The 23,732-nt window shown below is 45.0% G+C and overlaps 1 protein-coding gene across 1 annotated transcript in view; it reads right to left on the reverse strand.

Moving 5' to 3' along the window:
- Positions 1-13,095, reverse strand: part of LOC124035532 (FERM domain-containing protein 5-like) — a 135,539-nt gene extending 122,444 nt beyond the window's left edge. The window contains exon 1 of the mRNA XM_046348990.1: positions 12,443-13,095. Coding sequence (XP_046204946.1) covers positions 12,443-12,544 — 102 coding nt within the window. The 5' untranslated portion in view covers positions 12,545-13,095. The remainder of the gene's footprint in view (positions 1-12,442) is intronic.
- Between the last annotated feature and the right edge of the window lie 10,637 nt (positions 13,096-23,732).

Here is a 23,732-nt window from a genome sequence, read left to right on the forward strand (position 1 = left end):
ATTCTAAAAATGAATTAAAAATGCACTAATAAGTCATATTTCATTTAATTTGTATATAATTCTAAGTCAGTCATAGCCTATATGCACAATTTATAGACTACACAGATTTAATACCACAAAATGTTGTTTAAATGCTGAGCACTCGCAAATGTTTCACAATGTATTTCTTTGTAGGCTATAGCCTTAAAATAATTGAAATAATATAGCCTAAATAATAAATGTCCATTCCTTCTCTGGCTCCCTGTCTGGCTCCTGACCTATTTAGTGTGTTTATATGCTATTTAATATGACATGTAGCCTATTTGAAATTATGAGCGCTTCTTACATTTACCTTTCATAAATCTAATTTAAATCCGTATGGTTTGGTTTCAATACTTCAAAACCAATTGGTAGGTCCAGATAGTTACAAAAATAGATTGGTGTTGGTTAAATTATGATTTTAATGAATGCGAATTTGGAGCGGCAGTTTTTTTCCTATGAGTGCAGAGCGTTTTTTATCGGAGCTGTGGGAAAGGATGATGAGCCCTGGATGCTCCATGAGCAATGAGGGGGATTACCAACCGCTCAACTCCGCTCACAGGCTCTGGTCTGCGCCTCAAATGGCACCCTATTCCCTTTATAGTGCACTACCATAGGGTTCTGGTTAAAAGTTATACACTATATAGGGAATATGGTGCCTCTATCATATTCAGAAAACTTGTTTAGGTTCCCCAATGCATAGACAAGCAGCTAGCCTGCACAACGAAAGCATCTTCTCCTCCAGCTATAAACTCATCTTGAGAGGCTGTACTGATGTATTCTCTAGAGGTGCACTGCTACACACGGTGGATTAACACTTGTGGAATTCTGTCTGGTTTGATCTGTCTCTTCAATGCCTTGATCACATGGTGTAGGTTTATAGTCGGTGGTTTCTCTTCCTTCATACAAAAAACTATGACTCAGGCAATCATCTCTTTGGATTATGGGAAATTCTGACAAAATAACTGATTTAGAAACAGCAGGAAATGCTAACTTGTGGTGTATTCGAGGTTAAAGATGGAATCTAAAGTTTGGAATTTCCACTTAAAATGTCAGACTTAACGAAAAATGTATCAACCCCTACAAAAAATCTCAATTCATTCTAATCCACATAATAATCCACATTTCCTGTTGCTGCAGGATTATTTTCCGGCTGTAGCAAACTGGCTCAAATGAAGATCCTACATCTGTCTAGGTAGATGATCTGTCCAGACAAATCAATGAAGAGCTGCCTAGCTATTGCTCATTGCCAAATGAAGACGAGAAGGGACAGATGAAAGTGATAGATGTCTGAAGGAGGGAGAGAGACATCTAGAAGAAATTCATAACAACATTTGGCCACATTAATTTCTCAGTTTCCCAGTTTCGCAGACAGACATGCATTGGTTCTGTAATCCAGGAGACGAAACAGACTTCATAATCTCCTGCTTGATTCCCAGTACGACAAAGGCTGAGAATTACTTTTCAGCAATAACATTTAAAACGGGTTAATGTAATGTGCAGGGAGCAGGATACACACGAGGCGGTGCATAAAAGCTGGGATACTGGATCATTAAACTGTTTTGATTACACTGATAGACCTCCGCTCAACTCAGCATACAGTCCTCAGCCAGATTCATTACTACTGCTCAGTTCAGTTTGCTTTGGTACACGTGTGAACTTTTTGGCTTGGCACAACTCGACCACCTGTGTGTGGTCTGTATGTGTGTGTGATGTGCGTTAGAGGTCGACCGATTACTCGGAATGGCCGATTAATTAGTGCCGATTCCAAGTTTTCATAACAATCGAAAATCTGTATTTTTGGACACCGATTTGGCCAATTTTCTTATCTTCTATTTTTTACACCTTTATTTAATCTTTATTTAACTAGGCAAGTCAGTTAAGAACACATTCTTATTTTCAATGACGGCCTAGGAACGGTGGGTTAACTGCCTCGTTCAGGGGCAGAACGACAGATTTTTACCTTGTCAGCTCGGGGGATTCAATCTCGCAACCTTACAGTTAACTAGTCCATCGCTCTAACCACCTGCCTCTCATTGCACTCCACGAGGAGGCTGCCTGTTACGCGAATGCAGTAAGCCAATATAAGTTGCTAGCTAGCATTAAACTTATCTTATAAAAAACAATCAATCAATCTGCACCTGAACAGGCAGTTAACCCACCGTTCCTAAGCCGTCATTGAAAATAAGAATTTGTTCTTAACTGACTTGCCTAGTTAAATAAAGGTAAAATAAATAAAAAATCAATCATAATCACTAGTTAACTACACATGGTTGATGATATTACTAGTTTATCTAGCGTGTCCTGCGTTGCATATAATCGATGCGGTGCGTATTGTTGCTCCAATGTGTACCTAACCATAAACATCAATGCCTTTCTTAAAATCAATACACATAAGTATATATTTTTAAACCTGCATATTTAGCTAAAATAAATCCAGGTTTGCAGGCAATATTAACCAGGTGAAATTGTGTCACTTCTCTTGCGCTCATTGCACGCAGAGTCAGGGTATATGCAACAGTTTGGGCCGCATGATTTGCCAGAATTTTACGTAATTATGACATAACATTGAAGGTTGTACAATGTAACAGCAATATTTAGACTTATGGATGCCACCCGTTAGATAAAATACGGAACGGTTCCGTATTTCACTGAAAGAATAAACGTTTTTATTTTATTTTTTATTATAGTTTCCAGATTTGACCATATTAATGACCTAAGGCTCGTATTTCTGTGTGTTATTATATTATAATTAAGTCTATGATTTGATAGAGCAGTCTGACTGAGCGGTGGAAGACAGCAGCAGGCTCGTAAGCACTTTACTGCGTTTGCCAGCAGCTCTTCACAATGCGTAAAAGCACTTTACTTACCCAGTTGCGGCCCACTTCTTGGAGGCAGACCACTCGATTTCGTCTCTGCGTTATATTGGCATCGAACATGTCACCCTCCCTAGGAGAGGAGGTGACCTTGATAATTTATTGTTAAAACGAGAGGCTGCCTAGATCTTTAACTCAACGTAGACTTTGATCTGAAGCCATTCTTGTGATTATTGTGACTTTGCCAGTGTAATTGTTTATAAGCTTGTGTGGTCAAATGAATTTATGATCGTATGCTATCCATTTGTTGTTTGTATGCTGTTCTTTGTATGCCATTTTAATATTTGATAATTAACCAATGATATTAGGCCACTCTTAGCCATGATTACAGACACCTGTGTCTTTTGACACTACATAAACGAGTCATCCCACAGTGTTTGTGATTATACCCTGATGAAGACAGCTTGGCTGAAACGTTGGTAATTTAATTTTTGCATCTGAGCTCCTAGAGTGTGTGGCTCTCTTTAATTTTCAAATATCAGACCGTATACCACGGGTATGACAAAACATGTATTTTTACTGCTCTAATTAAATTGGTAACCAGTATATAATAGCAATAAGGCACCTCGGGGGTTTGTGATATATGGCCAATATATCACGGCTAAGGGCTGTGTCCTAGAACTCCACATTGCGTTGTGCATAAGAACAGTCCTTAGCCGTGGTATATTGGACATATACCACACCCCCTCATGCCTTATTGCTTAATTATCCTATGCCAAGATATTACATTTTACGTATCTTGTTTACATTATTCTTTATCTAATCTTTCTTGAGGGACGTTATTAATTTAAAGTAATTAATGATAAATCCATCTGTATCTCTTAATTTCTCTGGACAGATTGGGGCATCCTAATACTGCTCCATATAGGATGAATATGTACACTGAGAGAATATACTCTATACTGAGAGTGACTCCAGCGGGAATCTTCATTGCTCCTGTGCTGACTGTGGATCCTACAGGCACTGCAGCAGTGTCCTGAGCTATCCCAGTGACATCATCATGCTGCAGAGTCCTGAGCTATCCCAGTGACATCATCATGCTGTAGAGTCCTGAGCTATCCCAGTGACATCATCATGCTGCAGAGTCCTGAGCTATCCCAGTGACATCATCATGCTGCAGAGTCCTGAGCTATCCCAGTGACATCATCAGAGTCCTCATGTGACATCATCTGCAGAGTCCTGAGCTATCCCAGTGACATCATCATGCTGCAGAGTCCTGAGCTATCCCAGTGACATCATCATGCTGCAGAGTCCTGAGCTATCCCAGTGACATCATCATGCTGCAGAGTCCTGAGCTATCCCAGTGACATCATCGTGCTGCAGAGTCCTGAGCTATCCCAGTGACATCATCATGCTGCAGAGTCCTGAGCTATGCTGCAGAGTCCTGAGCTATCCCAGTGACATCATGCAGATGCTGCAGAGTCCAGAGTCCTGAGCTATCCCAGTGACATCATCATGCTGCAGAGTCCTGAGCTATCCCAGTGACATCATCATGCTGCAGAGTCCTGAGCTATCCCAGTGACATCATCATGCTGCAGAGTCCTGAGTCCTGAGCTATCCCAGTGACATCATCATGCTGCAGAGTCCTGAGCTATCCCAGTGACATCATCATGCTGCAGAGTCCTGAGCTATCCCAGTGACATCATCATGCTGCAGAGTCCTGAGCTATCCCAGTGACATCATCATGCTGCAGAGTCCTGAGCTATCCCAGTGACATCATCATGCTGCAGAGTCCTGAGCTATCCCAGTGACATCATCATGCTGCAGAGTCCTGAGCTATCCCAGTGACATCATCATGCCAGTGACATCATCATGCTGCAGAGTCCTGAGCTATCCCAGTGACATCATCATGCTGCAGAGTCCTGAGCTATCCCAGTGACATCATCATGCTGCAGAGTCCTGAGCTATCCCAGTGACATCATCATGCTGCAGAGTCCTGAGCTATCCCAGTGACATCATCATGCTGCAGAGTCCTGAGCTATCCCAGTGACATCATCATGCTGCAGAGTCCTGAGCTATCCCAGTGACATCATCGTGCTGCAGAGTCCTGAGCTATCCCAGTGACATCATCATGCTGCAGAGTCCTGAGCTATCCCAGTGACATCATCACTGGGTGAGGAGAGAGGGAGCATGCAGCAGTTGCAAAGTGAGCTAAAATATTATACTTTTGCTTCCTGCCTGCACCACAATGAAATGAAAAATCATTACTAGCAGCAACATGTCTGTTGCTATCGTGGTGTGTGCATCTGTGTTTGCGTGTGTGCGTCTGTGTGTGTTTGTGTATAAACAGCCCCAAAAACATGTGTGCTGTGATGCCTGCTATCATAGCAGTCTGAGGTAGAGGTGAAACGCTCCATGACATATTCACTCCTGGCACTCATTTGTATTATTTATTGTCGTGGGTCGGCACAGCAACAGTAGAGCCGCTTGAACCCTAAACAGACAGTCAGAGACAGCTCTGCAGGCAGACACGCTGTGGCTCGAATGTCTGTCTGACAGCGACTAGGTTCATATTCACTAAGCTACAGAGAAAGGTGTTTATCTATCAAGGTGTGTAAGCAACAGAACTGTGCTTATGTTCCAGTAAGGCTGAGCATTCTACTCTAGAACCAGTAATGTGTGCTCTGGTATGTTCCTGATATTTAATAGGACATGGCATGGTATTAATGTGTATTGTCTGGTAATGACTTCAAAACAACTAGTAACTAATTAACGACCCAAAGAAACAAAACATTCATAGGCTATTAGTGTGTAACTGCAATTCTACCATGGACGTAAATACCATATCAAAATATTTCTGTGCTTCTTATCCGACCCTCTACAGGTCACCTGGGACTGGTGTGGTTATAGGTCCACTTCTGGTGCTGCTGGCTAAATATGGAGGTGTAAGGTTTCATGCAACGCCTGCCTGAAGTTGGCACTCAACCAGAGTTGTTTTGTTCTTCCAAACTGCTATGGAGTATACCGTATCTTAACAGCTGTACAGAACTGCCTCCAGGAATGGGTTAGGGCACAGCAGCTCACATGCATGCAGCTTAACCAAGTATTAGAGAGATGCATGTTGGGTTTATCAGTTGTCATGGTGAGTAGTTAGTAAAAGTAAATGAGAAAACTCACCAGACCAATTGTCGGTCTGCACAATACAGGGCTGCTCCTCCACCGTTCGCTTGCTGTCAGAGCGGGGGGATATAGTGACCTCCCACTGTTGGCGACTGACCATAATGACCATCATTTTCACCCGTTTCTACATGTAGAATCGCTTTGTACTTGGTTTGCAAATTACATCCACCACTCTGTTCAGAGGTGGTAAGTAGTCTCGCCGGCAGAAGCTCGACAATCCTACCGGTCTGTCCACGTCGTAGTAGTAAAAAACAGCACCATTTCAAGCTGTCAGTGACAAGGATGCAAATGTTTAAATTCTGAAATTTGGCATCAGAGATTTTTTTTTTTTTGCTGAAAGAGCAGCAATCAAAGGGACAAGCTGAAGCAGTCAGTGTTTGCATCCTAAACGGCACCATATTCCCTATGAAGTGCACTGCTTTTGACCATAGCCCCATAGAGCCCTGATCAAAAGTAGGGCACTAAATAGGGAATATGGTGACATTTGGGATGTATCCAGTGACATCACTAGAATCATGGTTATTACTGTCATGACCGCAAATCATCCTAATCTGAGAGAGCACCAAAGCCTTGGAGGATTTATCTCACTATTCCTCTACATTATGGATTAACCATGTTGTTGCAGGGTGCCTTCGAATCAAAGTGACATGCGTTGTGTAGATTCAGCTCTGTGGCGTCAGGACTGGTTCAAATAGTCTTTGTGAGCGTTTGCTTGAGTCTGTTTGCCTTTACTGTATGATTCCATTAGTTCTACTGCAGCAGGCCTATTCAACTAAACACAGCTGAAGTATTTGAAAGAAAACAAATACTATTTGAACTCAGGCCTGGTGGTGTAGAGTAGACCTGTAGCTAGAGGGACTGATAAGCAGAGCTGTGGCTGTCTAAATCACATCTTCCTGCTATTCTAGGTTCTATTAAGCCTGAGCCAGCAGTTAGAAATACATATAAATAGGGGAACAGCAATCCCAGTCTCAGGATTATCATGGGGTGAAATGATCTCACTTGGAACCCTCTCTCTCTCCTGTAGTGTTCACTCTAGGTGGAATCCCAGTCTCAGGATTATCATGGGGTGAAATGATCTCACTTGGAACCCTCTCTCTCTCCTGTAGTGTTCACTCTAGGTGGAATCCCAGTCTCAGGATTATCATGGGGTGAAATGATCTCACTTGGAACCCTCTCTCTCTCCTGTAGTGTTCACTCTAGGTGGAATCCCAGTCTCAGGATTATCATGGGGTGAAATGATCTCACTTGGAACCCTCTCTCTCTCCAGTCTCAGTGGAATCCCAGTCTCAGGATTATCATGGGGTGAAATGATCTCACTTGGAACCCTCTCTCTCTTCTGTAATGTTCACTCTAGGTGGAATCACAGTCTCAGGATTATCATGGGGTGAAATGATCTCACTTGGAACCCTCTCTCTCTCCTGTAATGTTCACTCTAGGTGGAATCACAGTCTCAGGATTATCATGGGGTGAAATGATCTCACTTGGAACCCTCTCTCTCTCCTGTAGTGTTCACTCTGGGTGGAATCACAGTCTCAGGATTATCATGGGGTGAAATGATCTCACTTAGAACCCTCTCTCTCTCCTGTAATGTTCACTCTAGGTGGAATCACATCACAGTCTCAGGATTATCATGGGGTGAAATGATCTCACTTGGAACCCTCTCTCTCTCCTGTAGTGTTCACTCTAGGTGGAATCCCAGTCTCAGGATTATCATGGGGTGAAATGATCTCACTTGGAACCCTCTCTCTCTCCTGTAGTGTTCACTCTAGGTGGAATCCCAGTCTCAGGATTATCATGGGGTGAAATGATCTCACTTGGAACCCTCTCTCTCTCCTGTAGTGTTCACTCTAGGTGGAATCACATCCCAGTCTCAGGATTATCATGGGGTGAAATGATCCCACTTGTCTCCTGTAGTGTTCACTCTAGGTGGAATCACATCACAGTCTCAGGATTATCATGGGGTGAAATGATCTCACTTGGAACCCTCTCTCTCTCCTGTAGTGTTCACTCTAGGTGGAATCCCAGTCTCAGGATTATCATGGGGTGAAATGATCTCACTTGGAACCCTCTCTCTCTCCTGTAGTGTTCACTCTAGGTGGAATCACATCACAGTCTCAGGATTATCATGGGGTGAAATGATCTCACTTGGAACACTCTCTCTCTCCTGTAGTGTTCACTCTAGGTGGAATCACAGTCTCAGGATTATCATGGGGTGAAATGATCTCACTTGGAACCCTCTCTCTCTCCTGTAGTGTTCACTCTAGGTGGAATCCCAGTCTCAGGATTATCATGGGGTGAAATGATCTCACTTGGAACCCTCTCTCTCTCCTGTAATGTTCACTCTAGGTGGAATCACAGTCTCAGGATTATCATGGGGTGAAATGATCTCACTTGGAACCCTCTCTCTCTCCTGTAATGTTCACTCTAGGTGGAATCACAGTCTCAGGATTATCATGGGGTGAAATGATCTCACTTGGAACCCTCTCTCTCTCCTGTAGTGTTCACTCTGGGTGGAATCACAGTCTCAGGATTATCATGGGGTGAAATGATCTCACTTAGAACCCTCTCTCTCTCCTGTAATGTTCACTCTAGGTGGAATCACATCACAGTCTCAGGATTATCATGGGGTGAAATGATCTCACTTGGAACCCTCTCTCTCTCCTGTAGTGTTCACTCTAGGTGGAATCCCAGTCTCAGGATTATCATGGGGTGAAATGATCTCACTTGGAACCCTCTCTCTCTCCTGTAGTGTTCACTCTAGGTGGAATCCCAGTCTCAGGATTATCATGGGGTGAAATGATCTCACTTGGAACCCTCTCTCTCTCCTGTAGTGTTCACTCTAGGTGGAATCACATCCCAGTCTCAGGATTATCATGGGGTGAAATGATCCCACTTGGAACCCTCTCTCTCTCCTGTAGTGTTCACTCTAGGTGGAATCACATCACAGTCTCAGGATTATCATGGGGTGAAATGATCTCACTTGGAACCCTCTCTCTCTCCTGTAGTGTTCACTCTAGGTGGAATCCCAGTCTCAGGATTATCATGGGGTGAAATGATCTCACTTGGAACCCTCTCTCTCTCCTGTAGTGTTCACTCTAGGTGGAATCACATCACAGTCTCAGGATTATCATGGGGTGAAATGATCTCACTTGGAACACTCTCTCTCTCCTGTAGTGTTCACTCTAGGTGGAATCACAGTCTCAGGATTATCATGGGGTGAAATGATCTCACTTGGAACCCTCTCTCTCTCCTGTAGTGTTCACTCTAGGTGGAATCACAGTCTCAGGATTATCATGGGGTGAAATGATCTCACTTGGAACCCTCTCTCTCTCCTGTAATGTTCACTCTAGGTGGAATCCCAGTCTCAGGATTATCATGGGGTGAAATGATCTCACTTGGAACCCTCTCTCTCTCCTGTAATGTTCACTCTAGGTGGAATCCCAGTCTCAGGATTATCATGGGGTGAAATGATCTCACTTGGAACCCTCTCTCTCTCCTGTAATGTTCACTCTAGGTGGAATCACAGTCTCAGGATTATCATGGGGTGAAATGATCTCACTTGGAACCCTCTCTCTCTCCTGTAGTGTTCACTCTTGGTGGAATCTCAGTTTCAGGATTTATTTGGTATTGCATCTAGGAGAGATTATTTTGACTGGGAATGATTGGGGATTAACCCACATGCAGTTTTAAGAAGTCCTTTTGCTAATAACATGTTCATGTACAGTAACAAATGCACATATGACACTCCAACTTTAACCAAAGTACAATTTATAAAGGCTTTATATAGTATACTTCATAAGCAAAACATAAATGCTTCACAAAGAATCTATAAGTGTATGTCATACTCTATAAATGGTGGATAAACATACATAGTGCGTTGTGCCACATTTGGCAATTGAGCTTACAGTGGGAATGGGAATGTCACTGTCAACCTTTATAAAGCATGATATATGCTTATAGATTATTTGTGAAACATTTTTGCATTGCTTACAAAGCCTTTATGTATGCTATTAAAAACCTTAAAGTCCTACTTCATTTAAAGTGGGACTCAACAACTAAATGTGCTGATATGATCAAAGACGAGTGTTGTATAATAAAGAAGAAAATGCTTCGATAATTGTAGATAATCTCTGTTAAATTTCAACGGTCTGCTTGTATTTTGACAATAGGGACATACTTATGATCAAACTGTATGGTATAGGCATGAGAAGAAGAGAAGCCAACTTGACAACTACAATAGGCTTTTCTATCTGAATGAATTTTGTAATGTATATAAAGTGTAATATTGGGTAGCAAACTCAAAATGTAATACATTTCAACTCTATATCTGACATGGTACAGGTGTCTTGTTTTTTTAAGCCCATAACCATGTGTGTGAAGTGTATACTTTTGTTTCAAAGTAGATGTGTTTAAGACTTACCTAGAATCACTCTGTGTGAGCCTGATTTAGCCCACTGCAGTAAAAGTTGAACAAACCCCAACATTACCAGGCAACACGCCAGGCAGTAAACAACATAACTTAACAACGCCCACTTAGATGAAAGCAGCAGAAGTCTATTTCAATCATGCATTTACAAGACAAAATCACAACTCCATCCAAGTCCTGCATTAGACTTCCAGGGAACGGTGGTGATTTCATTAGTGCACCACAGAATGCAGCATCTTGACTGAGACCTGTAGACTGTGGATGTCCCAAATGGCACCCTACTTTTGACCAGACTCCTATGAACCCTGGTCCAATATAGTGCACTACATAGGGTGCCATTTGAGACACAACCACCAACTCTGTGCCAGTGCCTCAGTCACCCATACTGATGAGGAGGAGAGGACTTCTCTGCTCTTCTGGATCAATAACGTTCTTTGAAAGACAGAGACATATTTAATTCAAGCTCCTGTCTAAAGTCATTAATAAATGTACTTGTTTCTGTTTTAAACTTGTATGAATTCCAGGTGAATTGAAGAGGGTAGAAGTAAGGAATACCAATCTGCCATTAAGACTAGAAGAGCTTTGGGGAAGATACAGTACACCTCAAGACTTGGCTAGGAGTGATTCCAGTTTCCTTCAGGAAGTTAAAATGCTCATCTTGCCACAAAGTCAGTGCATCTCAAAATCTTGAGTTCCCTCCTTTTTTAAAATGTTTATTTAATTACTGCAGTGGGTTAAATCAGGGGCACACAGAGTGTTTCGTAATGTAAAACAAATGTAATGAAACACACACAGGCTTACAAAAAAGAAGATACCTGTACCATTATTTTGAGTTTGCATCCAAATTTTACACATTGTATACATCACAGAAGGCAGAACTATAACAAAACTGTTTTACATATAAAACAGGATTTTCAGATTTTTTAAAACAATGTTGATGAATGAAATGATGACAAATATGAATAACATTCCACCCATGAGGCCACTAGATGGCACTTTGGTCATTCAACTGTAATCAGTATCATAAAGGGCTTGAATATGTCCTGTTCCAAACCACCCTGTAACAATAGAGAGCAGAAGATCCAGAGATGCATTCAGAATAGAACCAGAGAGCACATTATAAACTGAGTACGGCTGTGAGCAGTGCAGCCCTAAAGCCTTGAGGTACACAGACTAATAATTCCCAAATGCAGTATATAAAGAGCTGAAGCTCTCTTTCTCCCATACACTCTCTCACATGTTCTCTTCCAATGCACCTGTCTGTCTGTCTGTCTGTCTGTCTGTCTGTCTGTCTGTCTGTCTGTCTGTCTGTCTGTCTGTCTGTCTGTCTGTCTGTCTGTCTGTCTGTCTGTCTGTCTGTCTGTCTGTCTGTCTGTCTGTCTGTCTGTCTGTCTGTCTGTCTGTCTGTCTGTCTGTCTGTCTGTCTGTCTGTCTGTCTCTCTCTCTCTCTCTCTCTCTCTCTCTCTCTCTCTCTCTCTCTCTCTCTCTCTCTCTCTCTCTCTCTCTCTCTCTCTCTCTCTCTCTCTCTCTCTCTCTCTCTCTCTCTCTCTCTCTCTCTCTCTCTCTCTCTCTCTCTCTCTCTCTCTCTCTCTCTCTCTCTCTCTCTCTCTCTCTCTCTCTCTCTCTCTCTCTCTCTCTCTCTCTCTCTCTCTCTCTCTCTCTCCCTCTCTCTCTCCCTCTCTCCCTAGGCCAAGACAAACATAGAACATATGAAAAGTGTCATAGATCAATAGATGATCCATAGATGATCAATATTGTAAGATGAACGATTCAGGACAGTTGCAGTGAATTGAAGCTATGCTTCCAAAATTCAGCCAGCAGAATGACATCAAATACCCGATGAGATACATTAGATCTTTACACATTTAATACGCAATGCAGATTACGGTTTTCTCTATTTTCATCAAGCTGTCATGTGATGCGCACAGGTAGCAGATACTCAGGCGAAAGAGACATGACCCACAGTGGGGCAACCAACGCTTGCTAAACAGGAACTGACCTGGATCGTGCAGGTGTACTCCGAGTCATCCAGCAGCCTCACGGTACAGTTGTATTCTCGTTCCAGATTCCTGATGCTGCCACTCATGAAACGGCTCAGCATCTTCTTACTCTGTGTCTGTGTATGGGACCACAAAAAACTGCACACAGCTTAGATGTAATGTCACATCAACAACGTCCCTCTTCTTTGGTCCAACACCTGGATAGCAGCAATGTCAATCTACAGCGGTGGTTGAGCATTGTATTTCCGGTAGCCCAGATGTGATATCGCACTGAATGCTCAACGGCTGGGCAACCAAAGAATGTATACTGTATCACTCACTCAGTGTGATAAAATGTTAGCCTGCGGCTGAGGTCCAGTTAAACTGTTATCATAACTCCGCACTCTTCATTCCTCTCTTCAATCAAATGGTGCTGGGCGGGTCGCGGACTAGTCTCTGAATGACGTGTCTGCGCGACAGTCAAAGCCGAGGAAATTGGCTACATTTCTGTGTGTTAACCACAGGTTGGTTCTCCGCGGGAGCAATGTGACGAATAGTCATTTCGAATCTCCCACGTTTCCATCAGAATGCAGGGCCATGCCCATCAGCTGAAATAATGCCAGTCAGCCTACACCACCAAGGATACGAATAGCCAGCAAGGACTGCTCGACCTGTTTCGATGAGCTGCTCAGTTCAAGATCTGTTTACATTGTATTTCAAATCGCACCGTATGCAAATGAGTGCATGACGCGCTCGAGGAGAGCCGCTGGAAAGGAGGTTGGCGAGCGAGATTTGTTTGTAATCTATGTATGCTTGTGTTCCCTCATGTGCTTTATGTATTGATTTGATATTATTCTGTTTTAAAGGTTGGCGAGCGAGAGGTGTTAATCGTAGACTGTTTCATAATACAGAGAATGCAATAGTCATATTTTCTAGATTCAACCTTTGAAAAACCTAGGGAATATGCAATGTTAATTGCCAACAGTAACCACTGAGGTAAGGGAAAACAATGATAATGTAATTTATTATAGCCTAATATGCCTATAATTGATCTCATCCGGGGAGTCTATAATTTATCGCATAGACTAGGCCTACTATTAGGATTGTCTGGTTATGCAATAGGCTGTTGGCTCCCTCAGGTGGTGTGTAATTTCTAGTGCAGTCTGCTCTTGGTAGTCTTGAGCAGGTGGGCCACTAGACCACGAGGAGAAGCCACTGGAAATGGTTGACATAACAGTATGTACCTGCCCTACCTGCTTTACCTGATTGACCTGCTTTACCTGCCCTACCTGCTTTACCTGCCCTACCTGCTTTACCTGCCCTACCTGCCCTACCTGCTTTACCTGCCCTACCTGCTTTACCTGCTTTACCTGCTTTACCTGCCCTACCTGCTTTACCTGCCCTACCTGCTTTACCTGATTGACCTGCTTTACCTGCCCTACCTGCTTTACCTGCCCTACCTGCTATACCTGCCCTACCTGCTTTACCTGCCCTACCTGCTTTACCTGCCCTACCTGCTTTACCTGCCCTACCTGCCCTACCTGCTTTACCTGCCCTACCTGCTTTACCTGCTTTATCTTTCCTACCTGCTTTACCTGCCCTACCTGCTTTACCTGCTTGACCTGCTTTACCTGCTTTACCTGCCCTACCTGCTTTACCTGCTCTACCTGCTTTACCTGCCCTACCTGCTTTACCTGCCCTACCTGCTTTACCTGCCCTACCTGCTTTACATGCTTTACCTGCCCTACCTGGTTTACCTGACCTACCTGCTTTACCTGCCCTACCTGCTTTACCTACCTTATCTGCTTTAAGTGCTTTACCTGCCCTACCTGCTTTACCTGCCCTACCTGCTTTACCTGCCCTACCTGCTTTACCTGCTTTACCTGCCCTACCTGTTTTACCTGCCCTACCTGCTTTACCTGCCCTACCTGCTTTACCTTCTTTACCTGCCCTACCTGCTTTACCTGCCCTACCTGCTTTACCTGCCCTACCTGCTTTACCTGCCCTACCTGCTTTAGCTGCTTTACCTGACCTACCTGCTTTACCTGACCTACCTGCTTTACCTGAGCTACCTGCTTTACCTGCCCTACCTGCTTTACCTGCCCTACCTGCTTGACCTGCTTTACCTGCCCTACCTGCTTTACCTGCCCTACCTGCTTTACCTGCCCTACCTGTTTTACCTGCTTTACCTGCCCTACCTGCCCTACCTGCTTTACCTGCCCTACCTGTTTTACCTGCTTTACCTGCCCTACCTGCTTTACTTGACCTACCTGCTTTACCTGCTTTACCTGCCCTACCTGCTTTACCTGCCCTACCTGCTTTACCTGCTTGACCTGCCCTACCTGCTTTATCTGCCCTACCTGCTTTACCTGCTTTACCTGCCCTACCTGCTTTACCTGCCCTACCTGCTTTACCTGCCCTACTTGCTTTACCTGCCCTACCTGCTTTACCTGCCCTACCTGCTTTACCTGCTTTACCTGCCCTACCTGCTTTACCTGCTTTACCTGCCCTACCTGCTTTACCTGCCCTACCTGCTTTACCTGCTTTACCTGCTTTACCTGCTTTACCTGCTTTACCTGCCCTACCTGCTTTACCTGCCCTACCTGCCCTACCTGCTTTACCTGCTTTACCTGATCTACCTGCTTTACCTGCCCTACCTGCTTTACCTGTCCTACCTGCTTTACCTGTCCTACCTGCTTTACCTGCCTTACCTGCCCTACCTGCTTTACCTGCCCTACCTGCTTTACCTGCCCTACCTGCTTTACCTGCCCTACCTGCTTTACCTGCTTTACCTGCCCTACCTACTTTACCTGCTTTACCGTTATCTCAGTGTGTGCTTATAATAAATAGAGGGGTGGATGGGATCGCAGATTTTTTTTTTATCGATTGATTATTGGGATTAAGACAGAATAGGCTATCAACACATGTGGAATGCATGTAGCTGTAGGAGATTAATATATTAGGCTAAACAACAGCCCTGTGAGTATTGGGAAGCCCTCTCAATGATATAACTTATCAATTAGGCCTATCATTAATGAAAGACTCATGTTTCAACCAAGTTTTGTTTAACCCGTAAGAGTCTAAACCCTGTCTATGTTCTACTAAGCTATATGGAATTGTTTTAAGAAGGTCATATCAATGATCATTTTGCTATGTGGTTTTGAATTTTAAGACCCCTTGAAGTATAAAAAATATATATACACATTATTTGATGAAACATTTTATTTGGCCTTACTGCTATTAGCCCACAAAAGCATTGAATAACAGATTCACGACATGGAACAACACATAGTCCCCCCCAAAAAATCTAAAGGACTTTTGTTCTGAAGTGTCTGTCCTATTTCTGAGAGATATAAGAAAGATCAGGAAACATTTGTTATTTTTGTTGACATATATTTGACCCCTTATTTCTGGCACTTAACAGTCTAACGCCTCGATCACACCGACAGCGTAAAAAAGAGTACGCAGCATCATCTAGATATGTGTGCCACAACATTTCAATATTCACCTTCTGCTACCATTTCTGTCAAGCCGTCTACACATACAGTTTAATGCATGGATAAATCCAACAAATGCAGCACACAGAACGCACTGCAACTACCTCTACAACGCAATGCTGCAAGGCAAACACAGCATTCCATTGGAAATGAATGTACTTCTGCTGTACCAAAATGCAAGGACAGCTGTCGGTGTGATCAAGGAGTGGAGCCCTGTCTAAACTGGAGGGGGGGGGGGTTACTAAGCTATATGGAATTGTTTTAAGATGGTCTTTCAATGGATCATTTTGCTATTTTATTTTTTATTTTAAGACCCCTTGAAATATAAAAAATATATATATATAAAAAAATGTGTAGAGGTTAAGCTAATCCTAGGTCTTTGCTAAGGCTAACTTCTGGAATGGGCCTATGATGCTGTTAAAATTCTGATATGTGTTCAACATTACATGAGTGGGCAAATACTTTTTAACAGCAGGAGAAAACACATTTACCAATCACCATTCATGGACATGACAGCATGCTAGTATCACCGGTATGTGGGGCGGCAGGGTAGCCAGCCTGCCGCCCCTGGACTAGTAACCGGAAGGTTGCAAGTTCAACCCCCCCGAGCTGACATGGTACAAATCTGTCGTTCTGCCCCTGAACAGGCAGTTAACCCACTGTTCCTAGGCCGTCATTGAAAATAAGAATTTGTTCTTAACTGACTTGCCTGGTCAAATAAAAATAGTTGATTGGTTCATGGCACTGCAGAATGGGTGTGGTCACAAACATAAACGTGACCCTGAGTGAGGTGGGGTGTCTGCTGTCCTTCCACAGGGTCACGTCTTCTTCCTGTTTCTCCTTCTGTCCTTGGGAGTCAACACTGGGTGTGAATAACCAAGAGATGATGTCATAGATTCAGCAGCCCAGGACAGTCTTACAAATCCAAGCCCAGTTTCCACAGTGACCAGGCTGTCAAACATCAAAACAACCCTACCGGCTGACTGGGGGGTAAGGAGCGAGAACAGGACTTGGCATCATGCTACCTGAGAGGGGTAAACAGCACTCCAATATAGCCTATATATAGTGCACTACATTTGACCAGAGGTCAAAAGTGGTGCATTACATAGGGAATAGAGTACTATTTAGGACATACCACAGTTCAGCCAGCCAATCACTCTGGCACAAGACGTCATGTCAACACCTAGCCGCTCTCCAATTAGCTTGGATCTTAACCCTCATGCGTCCAATCGAAAAGGAACACCATGTTCCAATGTTCCATAGTTCCGATACCCTAAATGTGATATGTTGTATTTTAATCTTAGCCTATATGTATCCCAGTGGAAGCCATTTGAAGCTGGACGCACTACTGTATATCTTACATAGCTTTTTGATCGCAATCACACACACACAATGTTTATGAAAGCAGTCTGAAAAGTCAGTGGAGTTTAATGTTCTGCTTTCACCAAACAGTAATACACTGTTGGCCCACCTGGGTGCATGTGAAGATGTCTATAGGAGTGATAACACAGAAGTTTCATAGTAGTGGCCACAAGCAGTCTACTTCCTGCTCGTTTGCTAGGGGACCACTAGAGGGAAGTAGTGAAGTGTTCAGTACTGCGTAAACTCAGGCACCTACTGTAAGCAGGGTATTTGTACTCTTTACAGACAAGAGCACCTGTTTGAATTGAAATGATTAAATTGCTAAACTGTACAGAGAAGTGTATTTGTATCCAATGAGATATTGACTTGAGTGACTTTACTCAGCACTGAGGCATATTGCAGTAGGCCTACATCTGAAGGGGCTCTGGTTGTGTTTAGCTGATGTTGAAACTGCTGAGGCCTAGAGACGACATAGGAAACCATGATGATAAATGTATTAATTTGACCATAATTAGGGGATCAGTTATCCTGTATCTTGTAAGCTGACAGGCAGATAAGCATTATAACTTCTACCGTTTATAAATATTGTAGAAATCAACATGTTGTCTCATATCAGAACCAACATGATATCTTGTATCACAGCTGTAGAGTAAATCAAGTTACCTGGTTCTACAAGACCTTGTAACAGAGTGGGAGGAAGCTGGGTGAAAAGTTCAGGGCCATGAGGCGTTAAAGGTCACTATTTACGCTTCAAGAAAGCTTCGATTACGTGTATTGGGATATGTTCAGCATTGCGTCCAAAAACAACATTGACGAATATGCTGATTCGGTGAGTGAGTTCATTAGAAAGTGCATTGGCGATGTTATACCCACAGCAACGATTAAAACATTCTCTAACCAGAAACCGTGGATTGATGGCAGCATTCGTGCGAAACTGAAAGTGTGAACTACTGCTTTTAACCAGGGCAAGGTGACCGGAAACCGAATACAAACCGTGTAGCTATTCCCTCTGCAAGGCAATCAAACAAGCTAAGCATCAGTATAGAGACAAAGTATGTTAACCCTGGCAAGGCTGCAGGCCCAGACGGCATCCCCAGCCGCGTCCTCAGAGCATGCGCAGACCAGCTGGCTGGCGTGTTTACGGACATATTCAATCAATCCTTATCCCAGTGTGCTGTTCCCACATGCTTCAAGAGGGCCACCATTGTTTCTGTTCCCAAGAAAGTTAAGGTAACTGAGCGAAAACAACTACCGCCCAGTAGCACTCACTTCCGTCATCAGGAAGTGCTTTGAGAGACTAGTCAAGGACCATATCACCTCCACCCTACCTACCCTCTGGAGAGCCTTACGGTTGTGGGCGGAGCAGTTGCCGTACCAGGCGATGATACAGCCCGACAGGATGCTCTCGATTGTGCATCTGTAGAAGTTTGCGAGTGCTTTTGGTGACAAGACAAATTTCTTCAGCCTCCTGAGGTTGAAGAAGCGCTGCTGCACCTTCTTCACGATGCTGTCTGTGTGAGTGGACCAATTCAGTTTGTCTGTGATGTATATGCCGAGGAACTTAAAACTTACTACCCTCTCCACTACTGTTCCATCGATGTGGATAGGGGGGTGTTCCCTCTGCTGTTTCCTGAAGTCCAAAATCATCTCCTTAGTTTTGTTGATGTTGAGTGTGAGGTTATTTTCCTGAAACCACACTCCGAGGGCCCTCACCTCCTCCCTGTAGGCCGTCTCGTCGTTGTTGGTAATCAAGCCTACCACTGTTGTGTCATCCGCAAACTTGATGATTGAGTTGGAGGCGTGCGTGGCCACGCAGTCGTGGGTGAACAGGGAGTACAGGAGAGGGCTCAGAACGCACCCTTGTGGGGCCCCAGTGTTGAGGATCAGTGGGGTGGAGATGTTGTTGCCTACCCTCACCACCTGGGGGCGGCCCGTCAGGAAGTCCAGTACCCAGTTGCACAGGGCGGGGTCGAGACCCAGGGTCTCGAGCTTGATGACGAGCTTGGAGGGTACTATGGTGTTGAATGCCGAGCTGTAGTCGATAAACAGCATTCTCACATAGGTATTCCTCTTGTCCAGATGGGTTAGGGCAGTGTGCAGTGTGGTTGAGATTGCATCGTCTGTGGACCTATTTGGGCGGTAAGAAAATTGGAGTGGGTCTAGGGTGTCAGGTAGGGTGGAGGTGATATGGTCCTTGACTAGTCTCTCAAAGCACTTCATGATGACGGAAGTGAGTGCTACGGGGTGGTAGTCGTTTAGCTCAGTTACCTTAGCTTTCTTGGGAACAGGAACAATGGTGGCCCTCTTGAAGCATGTGGGAACAGCAGACTGGTATAGGGATTGATTGAATATGTCCGTAAACACACCGGCCAGCTGGTCTGCGCATGCTCTGAGGGCGCGGCTGGGGATGCCGTCTGGGCCTGCAGCCTTGCGAGGGTTAACACGTTTAAATGTTTTACTCACCTCGGCTGCAGTGAAGGAGAGTCCGCATGTTTTCGTTGCAGGCCGTGTCAGTGGCACTGTATTGTCCTCAAAGCGGGCAAAAAAGTTATTTAGTCTGCCTGGGAGAAAGACATCCTGGTCCGTGACTGGGATGGTTTAATAAGCCAACAGGGGCAGGCAATAGACATGTCAAGGCAGGCAGATAACCAGAGGTGGAGCAACGGTACCGGACGGAAGGCAGGCTCAGGGCTGGCAGCGGTCAATACTCCAGAGGTGGGGCAAAGGTACAGGTCAGCAGGCAGGACAGGCAAGGGTCAAAACCAGGAGGGCACGAAAAATATACTTTATTTTTATTTTTTTAAATTCAATTCTCAGTCCATATAATTTTAAACTAACAAAATACACCACCAAACAAAAACAAACCTCAGGGGAGCATCGTCCCTACCCGTCATACCTAACCAATACCTAACCCTTTCCCTATCTCCCCGTCCCTAATCTATCCCCTTACAAATCTAACTCTAACACTCCCATCCCTAAACTCTCCTTCCACCTCTCCCGTGCCGCATGCTGCCCCCACTTCCTCTCCTCCCTCTTCATCCTCCCCCTCAAATCACCTTCCACCCTCCTCACTATCACTTCCACCCCCCCAATCTCTCCCTGTCTTAACTAAATTCTGCCTGGCTTCCCACAGCCCCCCGTTTAAAGAGACTCATGAGAAGCCAGAGCAGAAACCTGTCCCTATCCGTTCCCCTCGCTCTCCCTACGCCTCTCTCTAACCTAGCTCACGTCAAAACAAAATGACCTCTTACCAAACCTAACGACACCCGTGCCCTAGCCCATACTACTCGGGCAAAGGCACAGTCCCAAAAGGCATGACGCACAGTCTCCTCCCTGCCACAAGCAGATCTTGGACAGGTGGGGGATCGCGCCAAACTATGCCGATACATGATGAACTTACCGGCAAGCACTTGTGGAGGCTCAACCAATTCAGGTCCTTGAGCCTGTTGTCCAGGCCCCGCGCCTGCACTCCCTCCCAGACCACTTCCGAGATGCCCGCTACAGGTGCAGGACTCCCTGCCTGCCTGACCTCCTCGTACAGGTGCCTGTGGTCTAAACCTACTCGGGCAACTTCAACCTCGGGGTGCGCACGCAGCTCGGGTGAAATCCCCAATGATGGCAATGGACCTTGTCAGGCACGAGTCCTTGCATAGTAGCAAGGAAGTGTCGTCGGCGTACTGCGTCATCTTAACACACAGCCCACCGCTCCCAGGGATCAACAAGCCCTCCACCCCTGTGTCTGCCTTAATGGCAGCCCCCAGAGGCTCCATGTACAGAACGAAGAGGAGAGCCGAGAGTGGGCATCCCTGCCTGACCCCAGACGAGAGGTCAAAAACATCACCTAAGTGACTATTTACACTAACTCGGCACCCCGCTCCGACATATAATGTACGGATCCATCCTATGAACTTCTCCCCAAATCCTAATCTACCTAAGACCCTGAAAAGATCTATTCACGCGATCAAAGGCTTTCGCCTGATCTAGCGCTGCTACCATTAAAGGCAGCCCTCTATCTTTCAGAACACTGGTATAAATATACAGGGGATAATGGAGACAATCACAAAGACAGGTGAAACAGATCAGGGTGTGACAGCTACTTTAGACGTCAACTATACCAAAGATTTATCCAAGGCAGCCTCTGTGAGGTCAAAGAGAATATCAACCACATTTGACATAATCTGAGACCCTTGTACAATCTGTCATTCTCTCTTTCCACACATCTTGTAGAAAATCCCTTCTATTACATCATAGGCCAGGTGTTTCAGGGTCATGTGACATGGCCTCGTGGTCTATTGATCCCAGCAGCAAAGAAGCATACACACCCCTCTACGAATGTACAGCCAGGCAGAGGTTAGCCAAGGGCCTCCCTCTTTGTCCCTACCATGGCTTCTGATTGAGGTGTGTGTGTGTGTGTGTGTGTGTGTGTGTGTGTGTGTGTGTGTGTGTGTGTGTGTGTGTGTGTGTGTGTGTGTGTGTGTGTGTGTGTGTGTGTGTGTGTGTGTGTGTGTGTGTGTGTGTGTGTGTGTGTGTGTGTCCAGTCCAGTCCAGTTCATGTACGTCCATCATCACAGGGTGGTGGTGGGAGCCAGCAAAAGAGTGGAATAATTCATCTTGATAATAAGCAGAGACATACTGCATCAGCTTTCCATGTCAAAGACAGGGCCTGCAACTTACTGAGACATACTGCATCAGCTTTCCATGTCAAAGACAGGGCCTGCAACTTACTGAGACATACTGCATCAACCTGCTATGTAAAAGACAGGGTCTGGAACTTACTGAAACACGACAATGGAAATGTAAAAAAGTGTCATTTAAAATAGCAGAGCAGGAGGCATGTACAGTGGGGAGAACAAGTATTTGATACACTGCCGATTTTGCAGGTTTTCCTATTTACAAAGCATGTAGAGGTCCGTAATTTTTTTTATCATAGGTACACTTCAACTGTGAGGGATGGAATAAATAAAAAAAGTAAAAATCCAGAAAATCACATTGTATGATTTTTAAGTAATTAATTTGGATTTTATTGGATGACTCCCTCCAAAGATTTTCAATTGGGTTCAGGTCTGGAGACTGGCTAGGCCACTCCTAGGCCACTCCTAGGCTACTCCAGGACCTGGAGATGCTTCTTACGGAGCCACTCCTAGGCTACTCCAGGACCTTGAGATGCTTCTTACGGAGCCACTCCTAGGCTACTCCAGGACCTTGAGATGCTTCTTACGGAGCCACTCCTAGGCTACTCCAGGACCTGGAGATGCTTCTTACGGAGCCACTCCTAGGCTACTCCAGGACCTGGAGATGCTTCTTACGGAGCCACTCCTAGGCTACTCCAGGACCTTGAGATGCTTACGGAGCCACTCTAGGCTACTCCAGGACCTGGGAGCCACTCCTAGGCTACTCCAGGACCTGGAGATGCTTCTTACGGAGCCACTCCTAGGCTACTCCAGGACCTGGAGATGCTTCTTACGGAGCCACTCCTAGGCTACTCCAGGACCTGGAGATGCTTCTTACGGAGCCACTCCTAGGCTACTCCAGGACCTGGAGATGCTTCTTACGGAGCCACTCCTAGGCTACTCCAGGACCTGGAGATGCTTCTTACAGAGCCACTCCTTAGTTGCCCTGGCTGTGTGTTTCGGGTCGTTGTCATGCTGGAAGACCCAGCCACGACCCATCTTCAACGCTCTTACTGAGGGAAGGAGGCTATTGGCCAAGATCTCGCGATACATGGCCCCATCCATCCTCCCCTCAAAACGGTGCAGTCGTCCTGTCCCCTTTGCAGAAAAGCATCCCCAAAGAATGATGTTTCCACCTCCATGCTTCACGGTTGGGGTGGTGTTCTTGGGGTTGTACTCATCCTTCTTCTTCCTCTAAACACGGCGAGTGGAGTTTAGACTAAAAAGCTCTATTTTTGTGTCATCAGATCACATGAACTTCTCCCATTCCTCCTCTGGATCATCCAGATGGTCATTGGCAAACTACAGATGGGCCTGGACATGCGCTGGCTTGAGCAGGGGGACCTTGCGTACGCTGCAGGATTTTGATCCATGACGGCGTAGTGTGTTACTAATGGTTTTCTTTGAGACTGTGGTCCCAGCTCTCTTCAGGTCATTGACCAGGTCCTGCCGTGTAGTTCTGGGCTGATCCCTCACCTTCCTCATGACCATTGATGCCCCACGAGGTGAGATCTTGCATGGAGCCCCAGGTCGAGGGTGATTGACCGTCATCTTGAACTTCTTCCAGTTTCTAATAATTGCACCAACAGTTGTTGCCTTCTCACCAAGCTGCTTGCCTATTGTCCTGTAACCCATCTCAGCCTTGTGCAGGTCTACAATTTTATCCCTGATGTCCTTACACAGCTCTCTAGTCTTGGCCATTGTGGAGAGGTTGGAGTCTGTTTGATTGAGTGTGTGGACAGGTGTCTTTTATACAGGTAACGAGTTCAAACAGGTGCAGT

The sequence above is a fragment of the Oncorhynchus gorbuscha genome, linkage group LG05, assembly GCF_021184085.1.
Source record: "Oncorhynchus gorbuscha isolate QuinsamMale2020 ecotype Even-year linkage group LG05, OgorEven_v1.0, whole genome shotgun sequence".
Taxonomy (NCBI): domain Eukaryota; kingdom Metazoa; phylum Chordata; class Actinopteri; order Salmoniformes; family Salmonidae; genus Oncorhynchus; species Oncorhynchus gorbuscha.